The sequence below is a fragment of the Protopterus annectens genome, chromosome 10.part0, assembly GCF_019279795.1.
Source record: "Protopterus annectens isolate FY-2018-M chromosome 10.part0, PAN1.0, whole genome shotgun sequence".
Classification (NCBI taxonomy): Eukaryota; Metazoa; Chordata; order Ceratodontiformes; family Protopteridae; genus Protopterus; species Protopterus annectens.
The window spans coordinates 1,793,474,860-1,793,495,424 of NC_056744.1; the positions used below are offsets into that span (position 1 = coordinate 1,793,474,860).

Genomic DNA, 20,565 nt, shown 5'->3' on the forward strand with positions numbered 1-20,565 from the left:
TGTGGTCTCTGTGTGCTCTTAAGGGAAACTGCACTTGATTACAAAGATACTGTGTGTGTACTTGTCATCCCTCCAATGTATGTTCCCCACTGGTGAGGATTGAGGCTCCTTGATTACTGTGCCAGTAGTGGGGTGTTACAGAAGGTAAGTAAAGTTATGGAAGAACAGGATAGGAATATATTGAGAATGGAGGGTAGTAAGGCGAAGTAAGTAGGGAGAAGTCAGGAGAAATGTGGGAATGAAGTCTGGGGAGTATTGAGTGATGAGGCAAGTAGACTGGTTGTTTAGGTAGGGGACTGGTTGATAATATTTGTAAAGTAGGTATGGAAGTATAGAGTGACTGACTGGAGGAGGAGGGAGGGAGGAAGTGGAAGTGGTAGGAAGGTGGGAGGAGTGTAGCTAGCTATAAATGTAATGAATGCAGGGGTGGGTGGAAATGGGGGTAGGGTAGAGGAGTGGACTGAATCCGAGTGTAGCGAGGGCAAATGCAGCAGGCAGAGCCAAGATCGGCAGATCGGTCAGTTAGAGAAACTATCAGTGAACCTTAAAAGAGAAGGCTAAAAGGGTGAGTGAAGTAGTTTGGGGGGGATTATCCTCAGGGGAGTTAATGGTGGAATCTAGAAAACCCTATCAGTAAAGAGTGTATAGAGAAACAATGGAAATTTAGAAAACCTATCAGTAAGGAGTGTAGACAGAAATGGACGGTACCTATAGCTTCAGAGCACTAGCCTATGACAAGCAGTAACAAGAGAGGAGAACTAAGATGGGGGAAGGCGACTGAGGTTAGTGTGCATATCAGTGCCTGGATGAAAATAAATTGCTCTTTTAGTTCCTTTAATTTCATTTAATTTGTTTTTATTTTATCTAAGACAAGTTAGTAACTCTGTGTTAGGGTAGAATATTTGGGAGACATACATAGAGCCAAGTAGGAGTTTATTCTCTTGTGGTTCGCAGCTGTGTACCCTTCCTTGGACTGCAGTTTTTTTTTTGCCAGGAAGACAGTTTTTCAGTTTTGTGTTCTTGGGGGGGGGGGGTAGCGGGGTCGCAAAAATTCCTGTTAGGAAACTGTAATAAAAAAGGAGATCATTAGTTAAGAGTGAAGAGGTGTGGAAGGAGGTTAGTTAGAAAGAGAAGATAGGAAATGAGGAAAGGGGACTAGGAGGAAATGGAAGGAGCAGACCAAAAATATAAGACAAAAATCTGGACATTCTTGCAAAAATCTGGGCAGTTGAGAAGTTCACCTATGACCCTATTAGATCCTGTCCACCACTGCCACTCAGCCAAGCTCCACTACAAGCATTTATGCTGTGAGGAGTGGGAAATTAGGACTGAATAGTTGGAACCCAGTTCACATTCCACTGAAGGAGGACTGTGGATTTTGGACTGTATGCAGTCTCATGCCAAAAAGGCCCCACAGCATGCAGGCAACACTGAAGGGGGAGAGGTTCCAGCATGTGTTTATAGACCCTCATGAAAACACTCATTCCCCACATGTATATCATCTGGACATAATGCAGTGGGGTAAAAAAGAACATCAATAGGCCATAATCATACTGCACAAATGTCTGCAATATGGTGGGGGGGCAGAAACTCTACACCCACTCTTACTCCTACCTCACAGGAGTGTCATACACACTGGAACAGCGGGAGAAGTGTTGGGCCAATTAGTTGGTGCATAGTAGCTTCAGGCAAGTGATGTGGAATGAATTAAAAATAAATGAATAAAAATGCAGACACTTACAGACATCTCACTCCTCTCCCCATTACTTGCTCAACAAAATGACTAACAAATTTAACCATCTATTTTTTTTTTCAGTTGAAGGTTCACATTAGACGTGCACAAATGAACTATCCTCAAGAAAAACACATACAGAAAAAGGTATAAGTCCTTCAAACCAGACACCCAAAGAATTCAAAACCTAGACAGAAGTATAAAGCTTGGTGTGCTTAAGATCACAGAATGAAAAAAAAAAAAAAAAAAAAAGAACAGATGCCATGACTTGTGATGGTAGCGTAGACAGTATATGTATAAAAATGAAAGAAGTTAAGAGTGTGCAATACCCACATCTTGTCCCTATACCTACCGTGAAGAATGCTTTTAGTGTCTGATGTTTCGCTGGCTCCTTTTCAGACCTACAAGAAAGCTTCCCCTCCTGGGTGAAGGAATACTCATGAGATAAATGTGAGCCGTAGGTCTCTGTAAACAGGACAGCTTCTCCACTGTAAGGCACCTCAGCCATCTTTCCTGACCTGCTTTAGCAGTGCTGCTAAAAAATGCCCCCTAATGGTAGAAGAGAAACAAACATATTTAAGGAGATGCACACATACAGCTTGCTGACTGTTTTTCTAAAAATCAACAACACAAATCAGAATCAGTTAAATATGCACCACAGAAAGAATACTGAAATTGGTGTGTACCTGCCGTAGGGGCATGGGATTGCCTCAAAGTGCTACTGACCTGGGTTTGAATATAGTCCAAGAGCTAGACTGTAGATGGGCAACTTATGAGAAGAAAAAGGGTTTTCTTGGCAAACCACTGGAAAAGGTCAGAAGCAATGGCAGGCAAACACAGCAGGACAGAAATGACGGACCTCAGAAGTGGGGTACCTGCAGAAGCATATTCAAGGGTCTGTGATGGCTTGACTGCAAGTTATTAGTTGGGGGGATAACTGAGGAGTAAACATAAAAAAAGGTAACAATAACCCCATCACCACCATCCAGTGAATGATGTCACACAGGAATCACTGCTTAGCCCTGCCCTGAACTAATGAGACACTTAGGTGTATCGGGCATGATATAGGAGGTCTCAATATAAGGAGGAACCCAAAAGCTGTTAGGGAAAAAAAACACTTGATTCTTATGTGCTATGAGAGAATGTAGAGTATGTATAGATAATCAGCACTGTTGGAAAACAAACTAAAAACAGGCATAACAACAGTACAGCTTGTGGCATTAAACACATTTTTGGTAAAAATATCCATGTTGTGACAGATTTACATTTATTTACAGTTATTTGTTTATCTTATAAGTCCACATGGCACAAGATACTCTTCTCAGGGGTCATCTGAGAGCCACATCTCATTAACTAGACTTACTTAATAACACACAGTATACAAGTGGAGACTGGGGGAATCAAACCCAAGACTACAGGATATAGTTCACAACCTTAACACCTCAACCCTTTCTGTACTATACTGCACATACAGTCTCATGGTACAGTATGTACACTAACCTTGTAGTTATTCAAAATAACCTTTAATTAAGTACCTTTTTTTTACTTTTACCCTTCAGAATTGATTATCTGAGTCTCTGGAACTAAAAAGTGTTATGTTTTTGTAAGTATCTTCACTTCCCATCTTAAAATAAACAAGTAAAAAACAAACAAGTAGCCTGTCAGGATGGCAGAGTTATCTAAGGCTCCGGACTCAAAGATTAAGCTTCTTCCATGGTTGATGGGAATTCTAGTCTCAAGATGGAGGCATGGGTTGAAATCCCACTTCTGACAGCAATTTTGGGACATGAATGGCTAGGGTTAAAAAGGCTCTAGGGCTGCTAGCCTAGTAACCTCCTATGATTCTATGATCCTATGAACTGTCATAACATCACCACATCATGTATACTTAACATACATACACAAACACATTTATTTATATATATATATATATATATATATATATATATATATATATATATAGGGTTTCACTTCATAATCTCGAATTACTGAAATCTTGAAATTCAGTAACCCAAAACTATAAAGTCGAACCATTCGCAACACCGAAACCCACAATCCTGAATCACACAATCACGAACATACATACACCATACACCACTTAACATACACACCATTCCACCCACAGCACACAAACCACACAAACTTACACTACATATAAGCAGGGGGGCAAGCCCCCCCTGCACCCCCACACTCCCCCTACTTATATATACCAACTCCGAGGTCGCACATACATAAAAAAAAAATAAACACCCACACACCATGGCATCGTCCACTCGTTCGTACACAAATACACATCACACATACACAAACACCAACAAATCCAACACTCACACTCATACTTACACCTCCCTACCCTTACCCACACATACAGCGTACAAAAACACACACAAACACTCACTTACCTGTGATTTCAGGCACCATAACACTACATGCAACGCACCGGAAATGCATAAGCATGGATTCGAGATATTCAAATTCGCTCTTATGCACTTTCGGCATTCTGGTTTGCGCCTTCATGGTCTCGGGTTATGAAATTCGAGATTTCAGTAATTCGAGATTATGAAGTGAAACCATATATATACGTTGCTTCACTCAAGAGAGTATAGGAATACACATCAAAGCATTATTTGCAACCAAATATAGGAAAGCCACCCCCCCATTCTGATTCCACACATATATTACACATCTAAATAAACAAAACAATACATAGCTGCACAGATATACAAGACATAAATGTACCCATTAAAAAAAAGACCATCTGGCTTGTTTTTCTTTCATTCATAACATTTTCATTATTTCATCATTTATTAAGAAATTACTTCAAACGAGGCTTGTCAACTACCCTTTATGGAGGAAAAAAAACTACCTTCCAGCATTGCTAATAAAAGTTCCTGGAATCAGTCAAGTTACATCCACTTTTCTAAGTGCATTTCATACCAGTTTCTTTTCAGGTATTTCAACGTTGCAAGCTCAGAATCTCTTTCCTTTCTTACATCTTCTAAAGGCTATATGAAACAAGTCTCTCCAGCTGCATGAAGTTCTGAATTGCCTTTTCAGGCTTGGAACATCTTCTGTACACGTAAGGCCTCTACAAATGTGTAAAGTAAACCACCAGACAAGGCCAGTCGGCCAAGCATCTGTACAAACGAATAACAACCTCCCTTTGTCTGCTACTTACTGTCCCAAGACACAATTCATTAAATCATGGCTCGTTGCAGCACATACAGTTAAAACAGAAGTATTTGGAAAAATGTTCTGAAGCTACTGCTGTTGTGTCATAAAAAAAAACAGAAAGAGCTGTGGTTCTTTCCTCCCCTCCCCCACTGTAATCATCAGCTCCAAGAATTCTGTAATATGGGAAAAACAACATAGCTAATGGTAACAGCAGTCTCTGAACAAGAGGGCAATTTCCTAACGAAACTGCCCTTTTCTGTGTTAAATGTTGATTCAGGCATGATTCAAACCAGATGGCTTCTGTATTCAGCTTAAAGTCACTCCTGCTTCTCAAAGGTTCGTAGCAATTTTGACATTTCTTGTTACATTAACTCTTAAATCTCTTTCCTCCTTTTTTATGCTGCTATTTGGTGTTACACTACTCTCATTGTCCCTTAAGGACAAAGCCACCCAAAACAGCACATCTAAATTTAAGTGCGCATGTTCACAGCCCCCCCACGCACACACACCTTCAATAGGCTCATATCTGGTCACAGAATGACTGTAATACAGCAAAGATAGCAGCCTCTCTTTCTGACATGGCAAATATCCTACCCTCTCTCTCTCTCTCAGGTAGCAGTAACGCAGAAAAGCCAGCCTCCCCCACCTTAGATGTCATTAATGCAGCAAAATGCCCCCCCCCCCCCTTTCAAGAGGCAATAATACAATGAACCCAACCAAGGTGGGTCCTTCACTCCCAAATGGCAGTAATCCAGCAAAGCCAGCAGCCCCTCCCTATCAGGTGGCAGTAATCCAGCAAAGCCAGCAGCCCCTCCCTATCAGGTGGCAGTAATCCAGCAAAGCCAGCAGCCCCTCCCTATCAGGTGGCAGTAATCCAGCAAAGCCAGCAGCCCCTCCCTATCAGGTGGCAGTAATCCAGCAAAGCCAGCAGCCCCTCCCTATCAGGTGGCAGTAATCCAGCAAAGCCAACAGCCCCTCCCTATCAGGTGGCAGTAATGTAACAAAGCCAGCAGCCCCTCCCTATCAGGTGGCAGTAATCCAGCAAAGCCAAGCAGTCCCTCCCTATCAGGTGGCAGTAATGTAACAAAGCCAACAGCCCCTCCCTATCAGGTGGCAGTAATGTAACAAAGCCAACAGCCCCTCCCTATCAGGTGGCAGTAATGTAACAAAGCCAACAGCCCCTCCCTATCAGGTGGCAGTAATGTAACAAAGCCAACAGCCCCTCCCTATCAGGTGGCAGTAATCCAGCAAAGCCAGCAGCCCCTCCCTATCAGGTGGCAGTAATGTAATAAAGCCAACAGCCCCTCCCTATCAGGTGGCAGTAATGTAACAAAGCCAGCAGCTCCTCCCTATCAGGTGGCAGTAATGTAACAAAGCCAACAGCCCCTCCCTATCAGGTGGCAGTAATCCAGCAAAGCCAGCAGCCCCTCCCCATCAGGTGGCAGTAATGTAATAAAGCCAACAGCCCCTCTCTTTCAGGTGGCAGTAATGTAACAAAGCCAACAGCCCCTCTCTTTCTGATGGCAGTAATGTAACAAATGTAGCAGTCCCTCAAATTGCATTACTGAGACAAAGCCAGGGGGCTTCATAGGAAGGTAAGAATACCCCCTTTGAAGGTACCACACTACTACCACTAGAACAGTGGGTTAACACACAAACCAGCTGGATTAAAACTGAAAAAAGGAAAACTCCCTGGTTCAAACCTCAGTATGTCCATTTACAGACCGGAGCAACAGAAAGCCTTGCTGCTTCAAGCCTCTAATTATCCACACCCATGAAATGCAACCTCAGGAGGACAAGGAACACATAGCAGAATACTTACAGCATGGCACAAAACCCTTTTTACAAATACAATGAAACACAGTCCGCCAGGCAAGGTGTATCACAGGGTCCATTATAAGGCAGAGCGCATACCCTCTTCACTGGACAGATGGGATCTTCCTCAGGGAAGTCTCATTAGTGTAAGGCAGCAATCTCTAAGGAAAGCCAAGACAAGTGTCAGAAATATGTCCCTCTGTCTCATGGTGGATAAGTAGAAGGAACCCTGACATCAACTATGTGACAGAAATGCCATTCCAAAATAGGACACACAGATCTCAAGGAATAAAATGTCTGAATGGAAATTCTACACTATGGCATGTTGATAATTCAACAAGCATTCCTGGTATAGTGCAGTGGCACATATCCAGATCCTATGTATGACCAGAAGCATAGTTTCGCTATGCAGAATAAAGCTACTCCAAGTGAGAAACAAAACAGAACGCTACTTGTGCTGAAGGATTCCGGTAAACTCTCTGGTCAATGTAATGAACCACCAGATCAATCTAATGTGGGACTTTGAACAGTACCTGCTTTGTTTGATTTATTTATATTTGTTAACTGGATAGGCAGACTGGCTCTGTGACCTTTATCAGTCATGACCTGAACACAATGGCAGAAAAGACAGAATTAGCAGAAAAGCAATGCTTACAGTCGACAGCAGACCGTGTGTGTTTACAAAGATACAGTTTGCTAAGGCACAGGTAAACTTATAAATCCAGAGCAGCTGCTACAAGTGACAGCAGTAAACTCACATTTCACAGAACAGATATGCTAAGATCCATGCAATCGTATGCACAACCTAGAAGGATATGATGGAAAAAAGTACAACTTCCAGATTTACTTAGGTTTTTAAATCTGCAACTGCACTAACATACAGAGTTACATAAGGAACTGCAAGGGAGCATCTGACAGTAGAGCTTGTATATGTATGTATGTCACACTGGGGTCAGAGTTCATCAACATGGAACAAGGAAAGCACAGTCAAATGCAGGTAACGTTCTGAGTACTGCAGATATTAAATTTACAAATTATACACTAATATTTACATGTCTACAAGACAGCTGTTTCACATGTGTATAGAGAATCACGTCTACACAGATTTCCAGATTTTGATTTAAAAATGTTAGGTCAGTATTTTAACCTTTATCAGTAAAGCCAATAATGCAGATGCAGCAGCAGGTGAGCAAGTTCAAAGGGGCTTCACAAAACTGACCACGCTTAATGGAGGTCTGCACAGAAAAGAGGCACTAGGTCCCCAGAGGTCAGTGACTTAACTGTGGAAGGCTTCTGTTTTTCTGGACATATCCATAGATCCACAGCTCCTGCCACATACTATAGCCAACTAGAAAACTGCCCACTAAATACAGCAAGATCATGTCCATGCATCATTACACATACATACATGCATACACACATGTATAAAAATGTATACTTTTTATCAGAACTAGTTGTATTGAAAAAATAAGTCAAAATCACACACTGCTAACTGTAACATAAAAATTAAAAAAACAAGGTCTTTGTAAGGAAGCACAGCTCCCTTCACCTCCCATAAGGAAGCTGCACTGACAAATTAACCTGCACCTCCAAATATGCTACCTCTGAGACTGGACAACACTTGGGTCAGGGAGATTATTCAATTAAGTACTGAACAAGACACAGGAAATTACAAAAACAAATTGATGACTTCCATTCTCATCATGTGTGTATGTGTGTGTGTGTATACATGTGCACATGCACACGCACACACACACACACACACACACACACACACACACACACACACACACACAAAATGTTCTATATATTAACTGCTTTTTGTACACGTCATACATAAACATACACTCCCACTGTTTAACCAATCACTTCTTTCTGCCTTTTAAAGAATATCTGTCCTCCAACTCTGCACCAAGTAAAGTTTGGTTGCACTACATTCCAGTTTGCACCAGTATAGCCCCAGCTCAACTGCACCAGTACCAGTAAATTGAAATATTAGCCACCTGCATCAGCAATAACAAGGCCTCTGATCTGCAGAAATGCACAAACTGTTCCATCTGCTTTCTTTGTGAGAAACAGTGACCCATACCCTTCTGCGGCAGCAATATTACCAAATCCTGTGTGTCCTCCCCCAGATCCAGCCATGAATCCAAGACTGCAGCACTGTGTCTTTATCTTCTGTTTTTGTCATGTGACTGCTGCTACTTCAATATTCCCATCCTTAGCAGTCCCAGTCACCTGCCCCAGTCAGTCTTCTGTTTTTGTCATGTGACTGCTGCTACTTCAATATTCCCATCCTTAGCAGTCCCAGTCACCTGCCCCAGTCAGTTCTTATTCCATTATCTCTACCAGAATGGTGCTTCATTCATCTATAATTTTTGCTTGAAATAAAGCAAACAAAAACATGCAGGTGCAAGCATGTTTCACTTTTCCTTTCACAAAATTAACTTGCTGTATACAGTAGCAAAATCTCATATATGCAGGCAACCTGCTGTATTCCAGCATCCTGTGAAGATGTAGAAACTTAAATGTCTCATCGGGAGACTTTTCATTGATGGTTAGGGCATACTTTGGACAACCTCACTCTGCATCCTTCCCAAGGAAATCTTAACTCACCTGTGTTATCTTTTAACATTTCGCAGTGCTATCTGATCTCCTGGCCTGGACTTTTAAACTTCTGGCAACTAGATGATCAGCAACTTGGGCAAAATATAATTTCCAAATAACATTTATAAATGTTTATATGGGCCCCACTCAAGCCTAGAGATTGTGTTATATTCCCCATTTTATAATCTCAGTGACGTGTAATATTCTGAGCAGATATGTACTGCACCTCCAGGTTTCTAAATTCCAGGGTGTTATTTTACATTTGATGTGGCTGCCGGATTTCGGCTACGTTGCTAGCACGTCAGATCTCTGTACATTAATCCCAACTGTCCCTAAAGTGCATTCTTGACTACACTGATGCCATTTGCAGACAAAAAAAGCTTTGGCGTTCTGCAGTTCTGCACTATCATAGGCAGAGGCACTGAAGCAGTCCCATCCAGACCCTCTCCATTGCTATAAATGCTGAGCCTGTCTGTAGCTATAAATGCTGACCCTGGTCATTGTTATAATTGCTGACCTTGTCCGTAGCTATAAATGAACCTCCTGACTACCCTCTTTTCCTCTAGCCAGATTACGGTATAAAGTTCTGTGTACATTACCTCCACTTCCTAAACCCAGCTGCAATTCCTGTCTCTCAGCTCAAGCTCTCAACAGTTTTACCCACCCTTATACACAGGATTTTTGGAACTGAGTGCAAACCTGTTTCAATATCCTTCCAGCAGATCCCCCCAGGATTCAGGCTGTGTCATTAATATGCATCGATCGGTCTGCAGTGTGCCCTGCACTCTATTATTGCACTATCAAGATTTTGTAAAGCACTACAAGACTTTCCACCCCTCCTTCTCAGTGAAACAGGACAAGTAGATGTGAGCTGTTCAGTCTTCTACCTCATGGCCGATTAATACTCAAATATCCCCTGTACGCTCCCAAACCCAGGTCTCCAGTGAAGCAGTAGTTCAGTTATGAGGTCTTTCATACACAGACACACACACACAGACACACACACACACACACACACACACACACACACACACACACACACACACACACACACACACACACACACACACACACACACACACACACACACACACACACAGTTATTGATGTGTAAGCATTGCCCCTCCCCCATCCCACTCAGTTATTTTCCTTGCAGTTGCACACCTCGATGAAATGTTCCGATGCTGACAAGCAGTAGAGCAGCCTGGGGGGGGGGGATTATTTCATAATAAATTACCTCACAGTGGGCAGACACTGAGACAAAAAAGCTGTATTCTGTGTAATAAAATATAAACGGAGACACAAGTAACAGCAAGTGTTGCTCATGCGGACACCGCTACAGAGTAATGAGGTCATACAGACCAGCTCCAAAATGCCACCCCGGAGACACAAGTAACAGCAGGTGTTGCTCATGCGGACACCGCTACAGAGTAATGAGGTCATACAGACCAGTTCCAAACAGCCACCGTGGAGACACAAGTAACAAGCAGGTGCTGCTCATGCGGGCACCGCTACAGAGTAATGAGGTCATACAGACCAGCTCCAAAATGCCACCCCTGAGACACAAGTAACAGCAGGTGTTGCTCATGCGAACACCGCTACAGAGTAATGAGGTCATACAGAAAAGCTCCAAAATGCCACCCCGGAGACACAAGTAACAGCAGGTGTTGCTCATACAGACACCGCTACAGATTAATGAGGTCATACAAACCAGTTCCAAAAGTAACAGCAGGTGTTGCTCATACAGACACCGCTACAGATTAATGAGGTCATACAAACCAGTTCCAAAATGCCACCCCGGAGACACAAGTAACAGCAGGTGTTGCTCATACAGACACCGCTACAGATTAATGAGGTCATACAAACCAGTTCCAAAATGCCGCTCTTCAGAAGTGAAGCACCAGCAGCAGCAAGAGAAGTCCAGGTTGTCACAATAACCAACTTACTGTAAAGCGTCCATTTCTGGTGGGTGCACCCCAGATAGGGCATGATCTAGGTCAGCCACGTAAAATAGCAGAGTTAAAACAGTGGGGGAGACTGCAGCAGAAGTCCAGCAAAGAGTAGCAAACCCCTCTGTAAACTGAAGTACTGTAACTTTTTGCAGAAGTGGCGTTTCAGGTTTAGGGAATACAGAAGGTCAGGGTTCAAATTGACCAGCAAATAGCATGTGTTGTAGGCCAGGGTAATGTCCCATACACATAACAGAAGATGGTACAAATAAGGACCCATCTACATCACTGGGTGACAGCGCACATCTGTACCCAGGAGGACGAGAGAGAAAATCTGAAACAATGAATCACAGAAAAGGCTTTCTATCACATTTGTGACCTAAACTAGAAACTCAAAAGAAATCTGTCTTGGAACAGAGTCCTGCCTCTAAATCATGCATCTAGAAGGAGGTGATTCATGGCTTGATGTATATCTAACAGGGTAATCAGTGTTCAGAGATGCCAACAAAGCTACCTAGCGGCTCTAGTCATCCAGTAAAAGTCTAAGCAGTATCACAAACAAAAATATTATGAAAGGGATCCCAGCTCTTGGAGATTAGTGAGGGAAAACATGGCTACCCAAGAGTGACAGTACCTTACAGCACTGAACAGGGCACAGAAGCTGTTAATTATGCTTACAATATGTAAAATATATGAAAGCAATTAATTGTTAACAGAATCAACTGAAAAAGACAGCTTGTAGGCAGGAAATAAAGAAGTGTTATTTCACACAATGTGTGCTGAGTGCTTAGAAATTCATTCCAGCAGAACTAGTGCAAAAAAACACAAGGGGCTTTAATAAGACTGTTATACTTACAAGTGGTAGAAAGAAATGTGGTGGTGGGTCGCTACAGAGCAGGTAGCATCTCCAGAACTGCATTAGGTAAATGATAACTCTACTAACGGGGTTAGCTATGCAGACTTTTATGGCTAACCTACTTGTACTGAAAATGATCAGTCCTACTACCAAGCTATCCACATTGCAGCCCTCTTATTAAGGAAACCCCAGACTCATTTTTAACCCACTGATGAAGGTGCAAGACATTTACCCAAATGACTAGTGATGTAGGTTTCATTAGCAGTCAGACAGTAAAAGGGTCAGCCAAGAAAAAAACACAGAGCACCAAACTGCTGGCATGTCTTCCTTGGGGAGGGGCTAGGTATCCAACCTGTGATAACAGGGGGTGCTGTTTGAGGTAGTGTCACCACTATCTGCTAGTACTGGCTGTGCTAGAACCACAGAATGATGTACACATATGAACATGCACATCAACTTCGGTATCTGTGCCAGTCTATGATCATGGCTCCCTGGAGAGGCAGGACACTGGGACGAGCCTAAAATCAAACACTCTAGACACTTACTATGATGACATCACCCCTCATCATGACATCACTCCTCATCACCTCTCCAAAGGAATAAAATGGGTCACTAAGTGGACAGTAATAACTCTGATGTCAGCCAGTAAAGGACTGGAATCAAAAAAGTCTGACTCATCTTACATCATTAACGTCCAGTAAGCAAATCACCAACTGTGCATCAATGGCCTGTTGCCAGCAATCATGTTGTCTAGTCTTGAATAAGTTAAATCAATAAATTTCAAACCTCAACTCACTCACAAAGTTGTAATCTTTTCCCATCTACAGGAGTTAAAAATTAAGGCTTCAAGCATTGGGAGGGTGTTTGAACTGTCAGTTTACCCTAATGACACATTTGCTCCCTTTTTGCCCAATGGTTGACACTCTGCACCCACATATTTCCTCTTTTCCAGTGTGAATTAGTCCTTTAGCATCCCTCAATGTAGCATTTACTGAATAGGGGAGAGTCAGGGTCCTACAATGAAGACGAAACACCACTGTAAGACTGGTATTGCTGTGTTATACTATATATATATATATATATATATATATATATATATATATATATAGATATAGATATATATATATCTCAACTCTGCCTCCACATTCATAGCCAAATGATGTTCAGTGATGTGAATAGGTACACTCTATATGACCCCCCCCCCCCCAAATACATTGCCCTACAATCCTGGGCATCCATAGGCACATCCTCTCTCTTCCCTTCAAAGTAAATTGGTTCATAACTAGTCTCCAACCTCTGTCAAAGGGCAGTTCCCATGGTAACAAATCCTGCATCTTTCTGCTAAGGAAGACAGCTGGCCTTTAAAGACCTAACTCCCCAATCCCCCAAAATATTGTACCCCATTATCAAGCCAACCAGTCCATTGAACTGGACTCCACTGATATATATCTGTCCTTTTTGTAACCCATCAGTAAATGTCAACTTCTTCTCACAAACCACTAAAAGTAAAGACATCTGTATTTTTATAAATTTATATATACCTGTTCCCTTAGTGAGCTTGCTTCCACCATCTGCACAAGTAACACTTCAGTTTTCCTTCGACACTTAAATACAAAACTAGCCTGTTTCACCATAATAGTTCATCTGTTGTAATGCAACCTTCTGCTACATACCCACGCCACTAAAGCTCCCGTCATGCACCCCCCCACACACACACACACACACCAGAACAATTCTGGTTCTACAAACATACACAGACATACACACACACCCAAAATTGTTCTGGTTCTACAGACACACACACACACACACACACACACACACACACACACACACACACACACACACACCAAATCAGTTCTAGTTCTGCAAACATGCAGACACACATGCATACACACACACACACACACACACACACACACACACACACACACACACACACACACACACACACGTGTTCCAGTTGTACACTGGCCATTATAGTTTCAGCACTGCACATAAACACAAAAACATACAGCACTGATTTTGCAAACATACACACAAATACTAACACAAAGCAAAGTTCCAGCTGTATAAAGACCAGTGCAGTTCAGTCCTGCACACCCAACCACAAGTACAGTTCTGGTTGTGTAAATACACACACACACACACACACACACACACACACACACACACACACACACACACACACACACACACACACACACACACACACACGTACAGGTCTGATTCTGCAAATATGCACACAAATACTAACACAAAGCAAAGTTCCAGCTGTATAAAGACCAGTGCAGTTCAGTCCTGCACACCCAACCACCAGTACAGTTCTGGTTCTGCAAATACACACACACACACTCACTAGCAAACTTCCAGTCATATACATAGCAGTGCAGTTCAGTCCTGCACACACCCACTTCAGTCGGGTTGTAGTCCAACATACACATTTATCTATTAATCTCAACATACACATGTGCGTGTGCATCTATTAAGCCCTACATACACATGTGCATGTGTATCCATTAAGCCCTACATACACATGTGCGTGTGCATCCATTAAGCCCTACATACACATGTGCATGTGAATCCATTAAGCCTTGCATACACATGTGTGTGTGCATCCATTAAGCCCTACATACACATGTGCACATGCATCCATTAAGACCTACATACACATGTGCACATGCATCCATTAAGCCCTACATACACATGTGCACATACATCCATCAAGCCCAACATACACATTTGCACGTGCATCCATTAATCCCTACATACATATATGTGTGCGTGCATCCATTAAGCCAAAGTCTTGCAGACACCCACCAAGAACATTCCAGTTCTTTGGCTATGCTTCCAAGCCATCAACACAGAAAACAAGGTATCAGAACTTGTACCAGAACTAAAAACAGCTACCCTTTGTCATCCACAATAATGACACCAAAGTTATCCCCACACAAAGCAGTACTTCCCACTAAAGTCTGTTTGGTTTCGCACCTCTACTTCCTCTCAGCAGTGATGCTCAGTTCAGTTCCTTTCCTTGGGAGTACACCATGTGCCCTATAAAAATGCATAATCCAGTGTTCCCATGACACCATTAATACCCCATCTCCTGCCATTTTAAACAGGGGTGATATCCATGTTCCTTTACATATATTAAAGCTCCACTACCTCTGTCGTACATTTAGTAATGTCCCAAAAATGACTTCCTGTGTCATACCAGAGTCTTTTTAACAAGCATCAGTAAACTCCCAGATTTAATTCCTGTAAATTATATTCCACTATGCTCTCTTGCCCATTACAATGCTTTCAAGACCTATTCCTGTCCATATTACTAACAAACATCTTTCTGAATTTTCCAGTGCCTGTAATACAGCACTCTTTGCTTTTCATGCAACTCCGTTGCCATTGCATTCTGCCCTACCATGGCCAAGGACTAATTTAGAAGGCTAATACTGCAGTACTACAAACCCCACAGGACCCTGTTTAGTGTCACATCCAAATGCCTACATAACTTGCATGCACCTCTTCAGTGTCTCGTCTGTAAAGAAAGCGCGCAAACCTAATACAACCTGACTTCGAAATGTGCCTTATTTTGAATAACTCCCTGTCCTTGCACCTTCTCTCTCCAACATTCTCCTCTCTTGCAGTTTAGTGCAACTGTATTTTCACTAATTCACGCCTAAGCAGTGCATGCTGCTTACAGGTTTTTCATTTGTTCCCAAGCTGTTATGGAGTTGTGCATATCCACTGCTTGGACAGCATGTCTTCTCTGAGGAATACAGAAGAAAACAACTTTCTGTGCAAGGTCCTCAGAGGTACACAGGAATGAAGGTGGACAGTGTAACAGAAGAGGGTCCACACAGGTTCTACTCCAGTCCCCATTCTGTTCATCCCATATAATATACTTCACAGCCACACTGACATGGTAGCAAAAGGTATCTCATCATTCATAAAAACAAGGTTTAATATGTTACAAATCCTTAAATCTACAAGTGGTACCCGTGGCAGGTTACTCACCTGCAGCTGAATATCTGCATATGACAGGACGTTAATGCCAGTGATTTCCAGTATATCAAAGGTTCCCCACTCAAGGTAAGTATTGGCACATAGCAGGTTTGTTATGCCGGGTAAGTATTAATATACAGTAGAGTCAATATGCTAGGTGAAAATCAGCATATCAAAGGTTCCCCATGTCAAGTGAGTACCAGCATTTATATTGTCTCCCAGAAGCTCATTCTCCCAACACCCCAGAAATTGTGCTCAAATCCATGCATCCAACATTCCAGAGAAGTGCCTCAGCTGCTACCAGAAGGGAAGTTATTTTTTTATCAACATCTTAAAAAACATCAGAACTATGCAATAGTTTACAGTTATGAAAAAAAGCAAGATTTCTCTAAGATGAAGTAGGCAATGCATGCAGCTACAGACATATTCAGTTCCTTATACTGTCTGTGGGGGAGGGGAGGCCAAATGGTGACCATTGGCAGTAAATGTAAGAAAACATAACTGTTTCCATGACGAAGCTCAGAAAATCAGACCCCTGACATGGATCTTAAACTTACATATCTCTTCTTTTCCAATCAGGAATTTACATCTGGACAGTATTCATAACATAATAAGTTTACTCAGTTAATTCATACCATAATCGGTTTAATCGATTACAGTTCTAAAACATCCACAGCATCTAAGGCAACAGCAATTAATACAACAAACAAAAGTGTCATGTTGTCTTATGGGTAATCTGTAGCCTACATACAAGCAGACACCCAGCATTTCTGTCCCCAAAAGTGGAAACATTTTGTGGCAGTTTTACATCCTAAGTACAAACTTAAACAAGATTTATTCTAGCTTTGACAACAAGCTATAAATTTGACACCAGGAAACTCAAAAACACGCAGCATGCAACGAGAACTGGTCACAGTGTCACTCATTTCTAATCCACGCTTACTCACTGTGCATATTTTTTTTTCGTACAGGAGAGGAAGAATTTCTATGCCTGGCTAAGCCTGGGGCTGTGGCTTAACCTACAGCTTTCTTCACCACTCTGACTTTAGAGTAAAGCTTAAACAACAAAGAGCAAACACTTAAACAACCAGTATACACACACACCACACAAACACTTTAAAATTCTGTTTTGTGGCTAACCTCTTTCTTCGTCTGCTCACTCCAGCAGTACTTCCTGATGCCAGCATCAGCATACAGCTGCAAAAACCACACCTCCCACTCCTGTTTCTGATTGGTAAAGGTGGGTGCCCATCACATACCTGCTGCATTGTTAATGGTCTGAGCTTCTACAAGTCATCATTCATTGGCTGATGAGCATAGAAGCACACAGAAAGAGTAAGTACCCTTGCTTCAGGAATTTTAGCCACTGGGTTTCTTAACAATGCCCCCCTCAGGACTAGTACTAGAATTAAGGGAAAGAGAGCAAGGAAGCACCATCAGCCAAGCCTGCGTCTGTGTGTACATATGCCAAGACAGCCCCACCCAAGTCTCTGTATGTGTGTATGCATCTGTGAATAAAGAAAACCCCACCCAAACCTGTATGTGTGTGTAGGATTAAAAAAACACACAGTCAAACCTGTGTGTCAACATCAGCCTCAGGGAAGACTAAACTGTAGTACTTTGTTTAACTCGTACTGTAAAATCCTTTCTTTCAAATGGCATAGGATCTGAGTTCACAGCCTTTTATGAATTTCTTACCATTGTTTGCTGCATGTGTAGATTATCTTGAAATTTTTGTTTTACAGTAAAATATATTTTATTAGTTTCTATTTATATGTTGCTAAAACTAGTAATTATATAATTAACACAAATAATATTGTAAGTGATCTAAATAAAACAGAAAAAAAAACTAGTATACAAAAAGATGTAACACAGAATGATTGCTTCATGACAGATAAGTACTGGAGACCTACTAAGGTGCTCAGTTTGTAAATTTCCTTTGTCCTTCGTAAACTACTTGCCCTGTTGCTCCAAATTTAGTTTTCTTCTGCCTTCACTACAGAGATTTTTTTCCAAACCTACATTAAGCATCATTGAAGTCCTCAGTTATCTTCATGCATCTACCATCCTGTCCGTGAATAAATGCTTCCTCATGCTGTCCTTTATCTCTTGCTATCCTGATAGTAAGCTCTGCTATCCCTTGTTCTGAAATATGGTGAGTTCTCTATCTTTGTTTTTGTCACATAGATTTTTTTTTTTTTATTGTGGTGTAGGGATTCTTCACAGACACAGTTGACTTCGCTACCTGAGCCGTAATCATTTGTGTTTCTTTCCAAAGTGACCGACAGGAGATAGGAATAGAAGAAACTGGGACCTAGGAACACCTGCGCAGGGGAGAGGGTCAAGCATTTACTGCCTCTTAAGTAAGTTAGAGGGAGGAAGGAACAGCATCCAAAAATGGCCCTGAAGTCTGGCCTGTAGTGGTAATAAATAAGAGCCCTTGCATAGTCAGGCCTTTCCAGGGGCCTGTTATGCAGTCCATTCTTCACCATACCCTTCATGGAAGGAAAACTGTCATTGGCAACACAGTCCACCTGTCTATATCTAATCCAATGCCTGTTCCTGAACTTGGGTCACAAGTAGCTGCAGCAGCACCAGTAAGCCCAAGCACAATAACAATCTCCATGCCAGTCCTTTTAATGATTATAATGCTCCATGTATAGGTCAGTTCTGGCTGTCCCACCAGCCATCTCCCTGTCCATGTAACCTTGCTGAATCCCTGAAGCACTCTCACTGTCCTTGCAGCCTTAGTGCACCCTAGCAGTGCTCTGTCTGTCCATGCACCTTAGTGCACCCTAGCAGTGTTCTCACTGTCCATGCAGCCTTAGTGCACCCTAGCAGTGCTCTGTTTGTCCATGCAGCCTTAGTGCACCCTAGCAGTTTAGTGCACCGCAGCCCTTTTTGCACCCTCGCCGCAGTGCTCTGTCTCTCCTCGTCGTATGGCAGCCTTAGTGCACAGTGCTCTCACTGTCCATGCAGCCTTAGTGCACCCTAGCAGTGCTCTCACTGTCCATGCAGCCTTAGTGCACCCTAGCAGTGCTCTCACTGTCCATGCAGCCTTAGTGCACCCTAGCAGTGCTCTCACTGTCCATGCAGCCTTAGTGCACCCTAGCAGTGCTCTCACTGTCCATGCAGCCTTAGTGCACCCTAGCAGTGCTCTCACTGTCCATGCAGCCTTAGTGCACCCTAGCAGTGCTCTCACTGTCCATGCAGCCTTAGTGCACCCTAGCAGTGCTCTCACTGTCCGTGCAGCCTTAGTGCACCCTAGCAGTGTTCTCACTGTCCATGCAGCCTTAGTGCACCCTAGCAGTGCTCTCACTGTCCATGCAGCCTTAGTGCACCCTAGCAGTGCTCTCACTGTCCATGCAGCCTTAGTGCACCCTAGCAGTGTTCTCACTGTCCATGCAGCCTTAGTGCACCCTAGCAGTGCTCTCACTGTCCATGCAGCCTTAGTGCACCCTAGCAGTGCTCTCACTGTCCATGCAGCCTTAGTGCACCCTAGCAGTGCTCTCACTGTCCATGCAGCCTTAGTGCACCCTCGCAGTGCTCTGTTTGTCCATGCAGCCTTAGTGCACCCTAGCAGTGCTCTCACTGTCCATGCAGCCTTAGTGCATCCTAGCAGTGCTCTCACTGTCCGTGCAGCCTTAGTGCACCCTAGCAGTGCTCTCACTGTCCATGCAGCCTTAGTGCATCCTAGCAGTGCTCTGTTTGTCCATGCAGCCTTAGTGCATCCTAGCAGTGCTCTCACTGTCCGTGCAGCCTTAGTGCACCCTAGCAGTGCTCTGTCTGTCCTTGCAGACTTAGTGCATCCTAGCAGTGCTCTCACTGTCCATGCAGCCTTAGTGCACCCTCACAGTGCTCTCACTGTCCATGCAGCCTTAGTGCACCCTCGCAGTGTTCTGTTTGTCCATGCAGCCTTAGTGCACTCCTAGAGTGCTCTCACTGTCCATGCAGCCTTAGTGCACCCTAGCAGTGCTCTCACTGTCCATGCAGCCTTAGTGCACCCTCGCAGTGCTCTGTTTGTCCATGCAGCCTTAGTGCACCCTAGTAGTGCTCTTGTTGTCCTATCAGCCTTGATGTACTTAAACCGTATCTAGTATGCTATATTGTAAACTTGTCACTGTTAATGCTTGGAGATTTTCTCCCCGGGCCTCTACTGAAAATGAACATATATCCAGTTAGACTAGCCCGGTCAACAAATGTAAAAATAAATAAATAAAAAATAGTATGGTCTGTCACTACAGTGACTGGTGAGCTATAATTTTAGATTTTGAGTTCAAGAGAGAACCTTAGCCTTCTCTGACTTAGGTTTGGATGGATTTGGCACTGAGTGGTAACTCTCTTTCCTTATGTTGTGCGCAATAACTGGCACTGATGTGATGGTTGTATGTCAGCACCATTGTCTTGAATGTTGCTCCCATCAGAAACGG

General features: G+C 42.9%; 1 protein-coding gene across 4 annotated transcripts in view; it reads right to left on the bottom strand.

The window, feature by feature from the left end:
- Nucleotides 1–17,366, bottom strand: part of RUSF1 (RUS family member 1) — a 261,474-nt gene extending 244,108 nt beyond the window's left edge. For 2 of the 4 annotated variants that reach the window (XM_044086627.1, XR_006366764.1), the window contains exons 1-2: nt 17,276–17,366; nt 2,085–2,281 (exon numbers count right to left, since the gene is read on the bottom strand). In XM_044086627.1, coding sequence (XP_043942562.1) covers nt 2,085–2,240 — 156 coding nt within the window. In that variant the 5' untranslated portion in view covers nt 2,241–2,281; nt 17,276–17,366. Of the gene's footprint in view, nt 1–2,084; nt 2,282–4,598; nt 4,619–17,082; nt 17,104–17,275 lie in introns of those variants that run through there. The other 2 variants (XM_044086629.1, XM_044086628.1) reach the window with 2 other exon arrangements.
- Nucleotides 17,367–20,565: the final 3,199 nt, after the last annotated feature.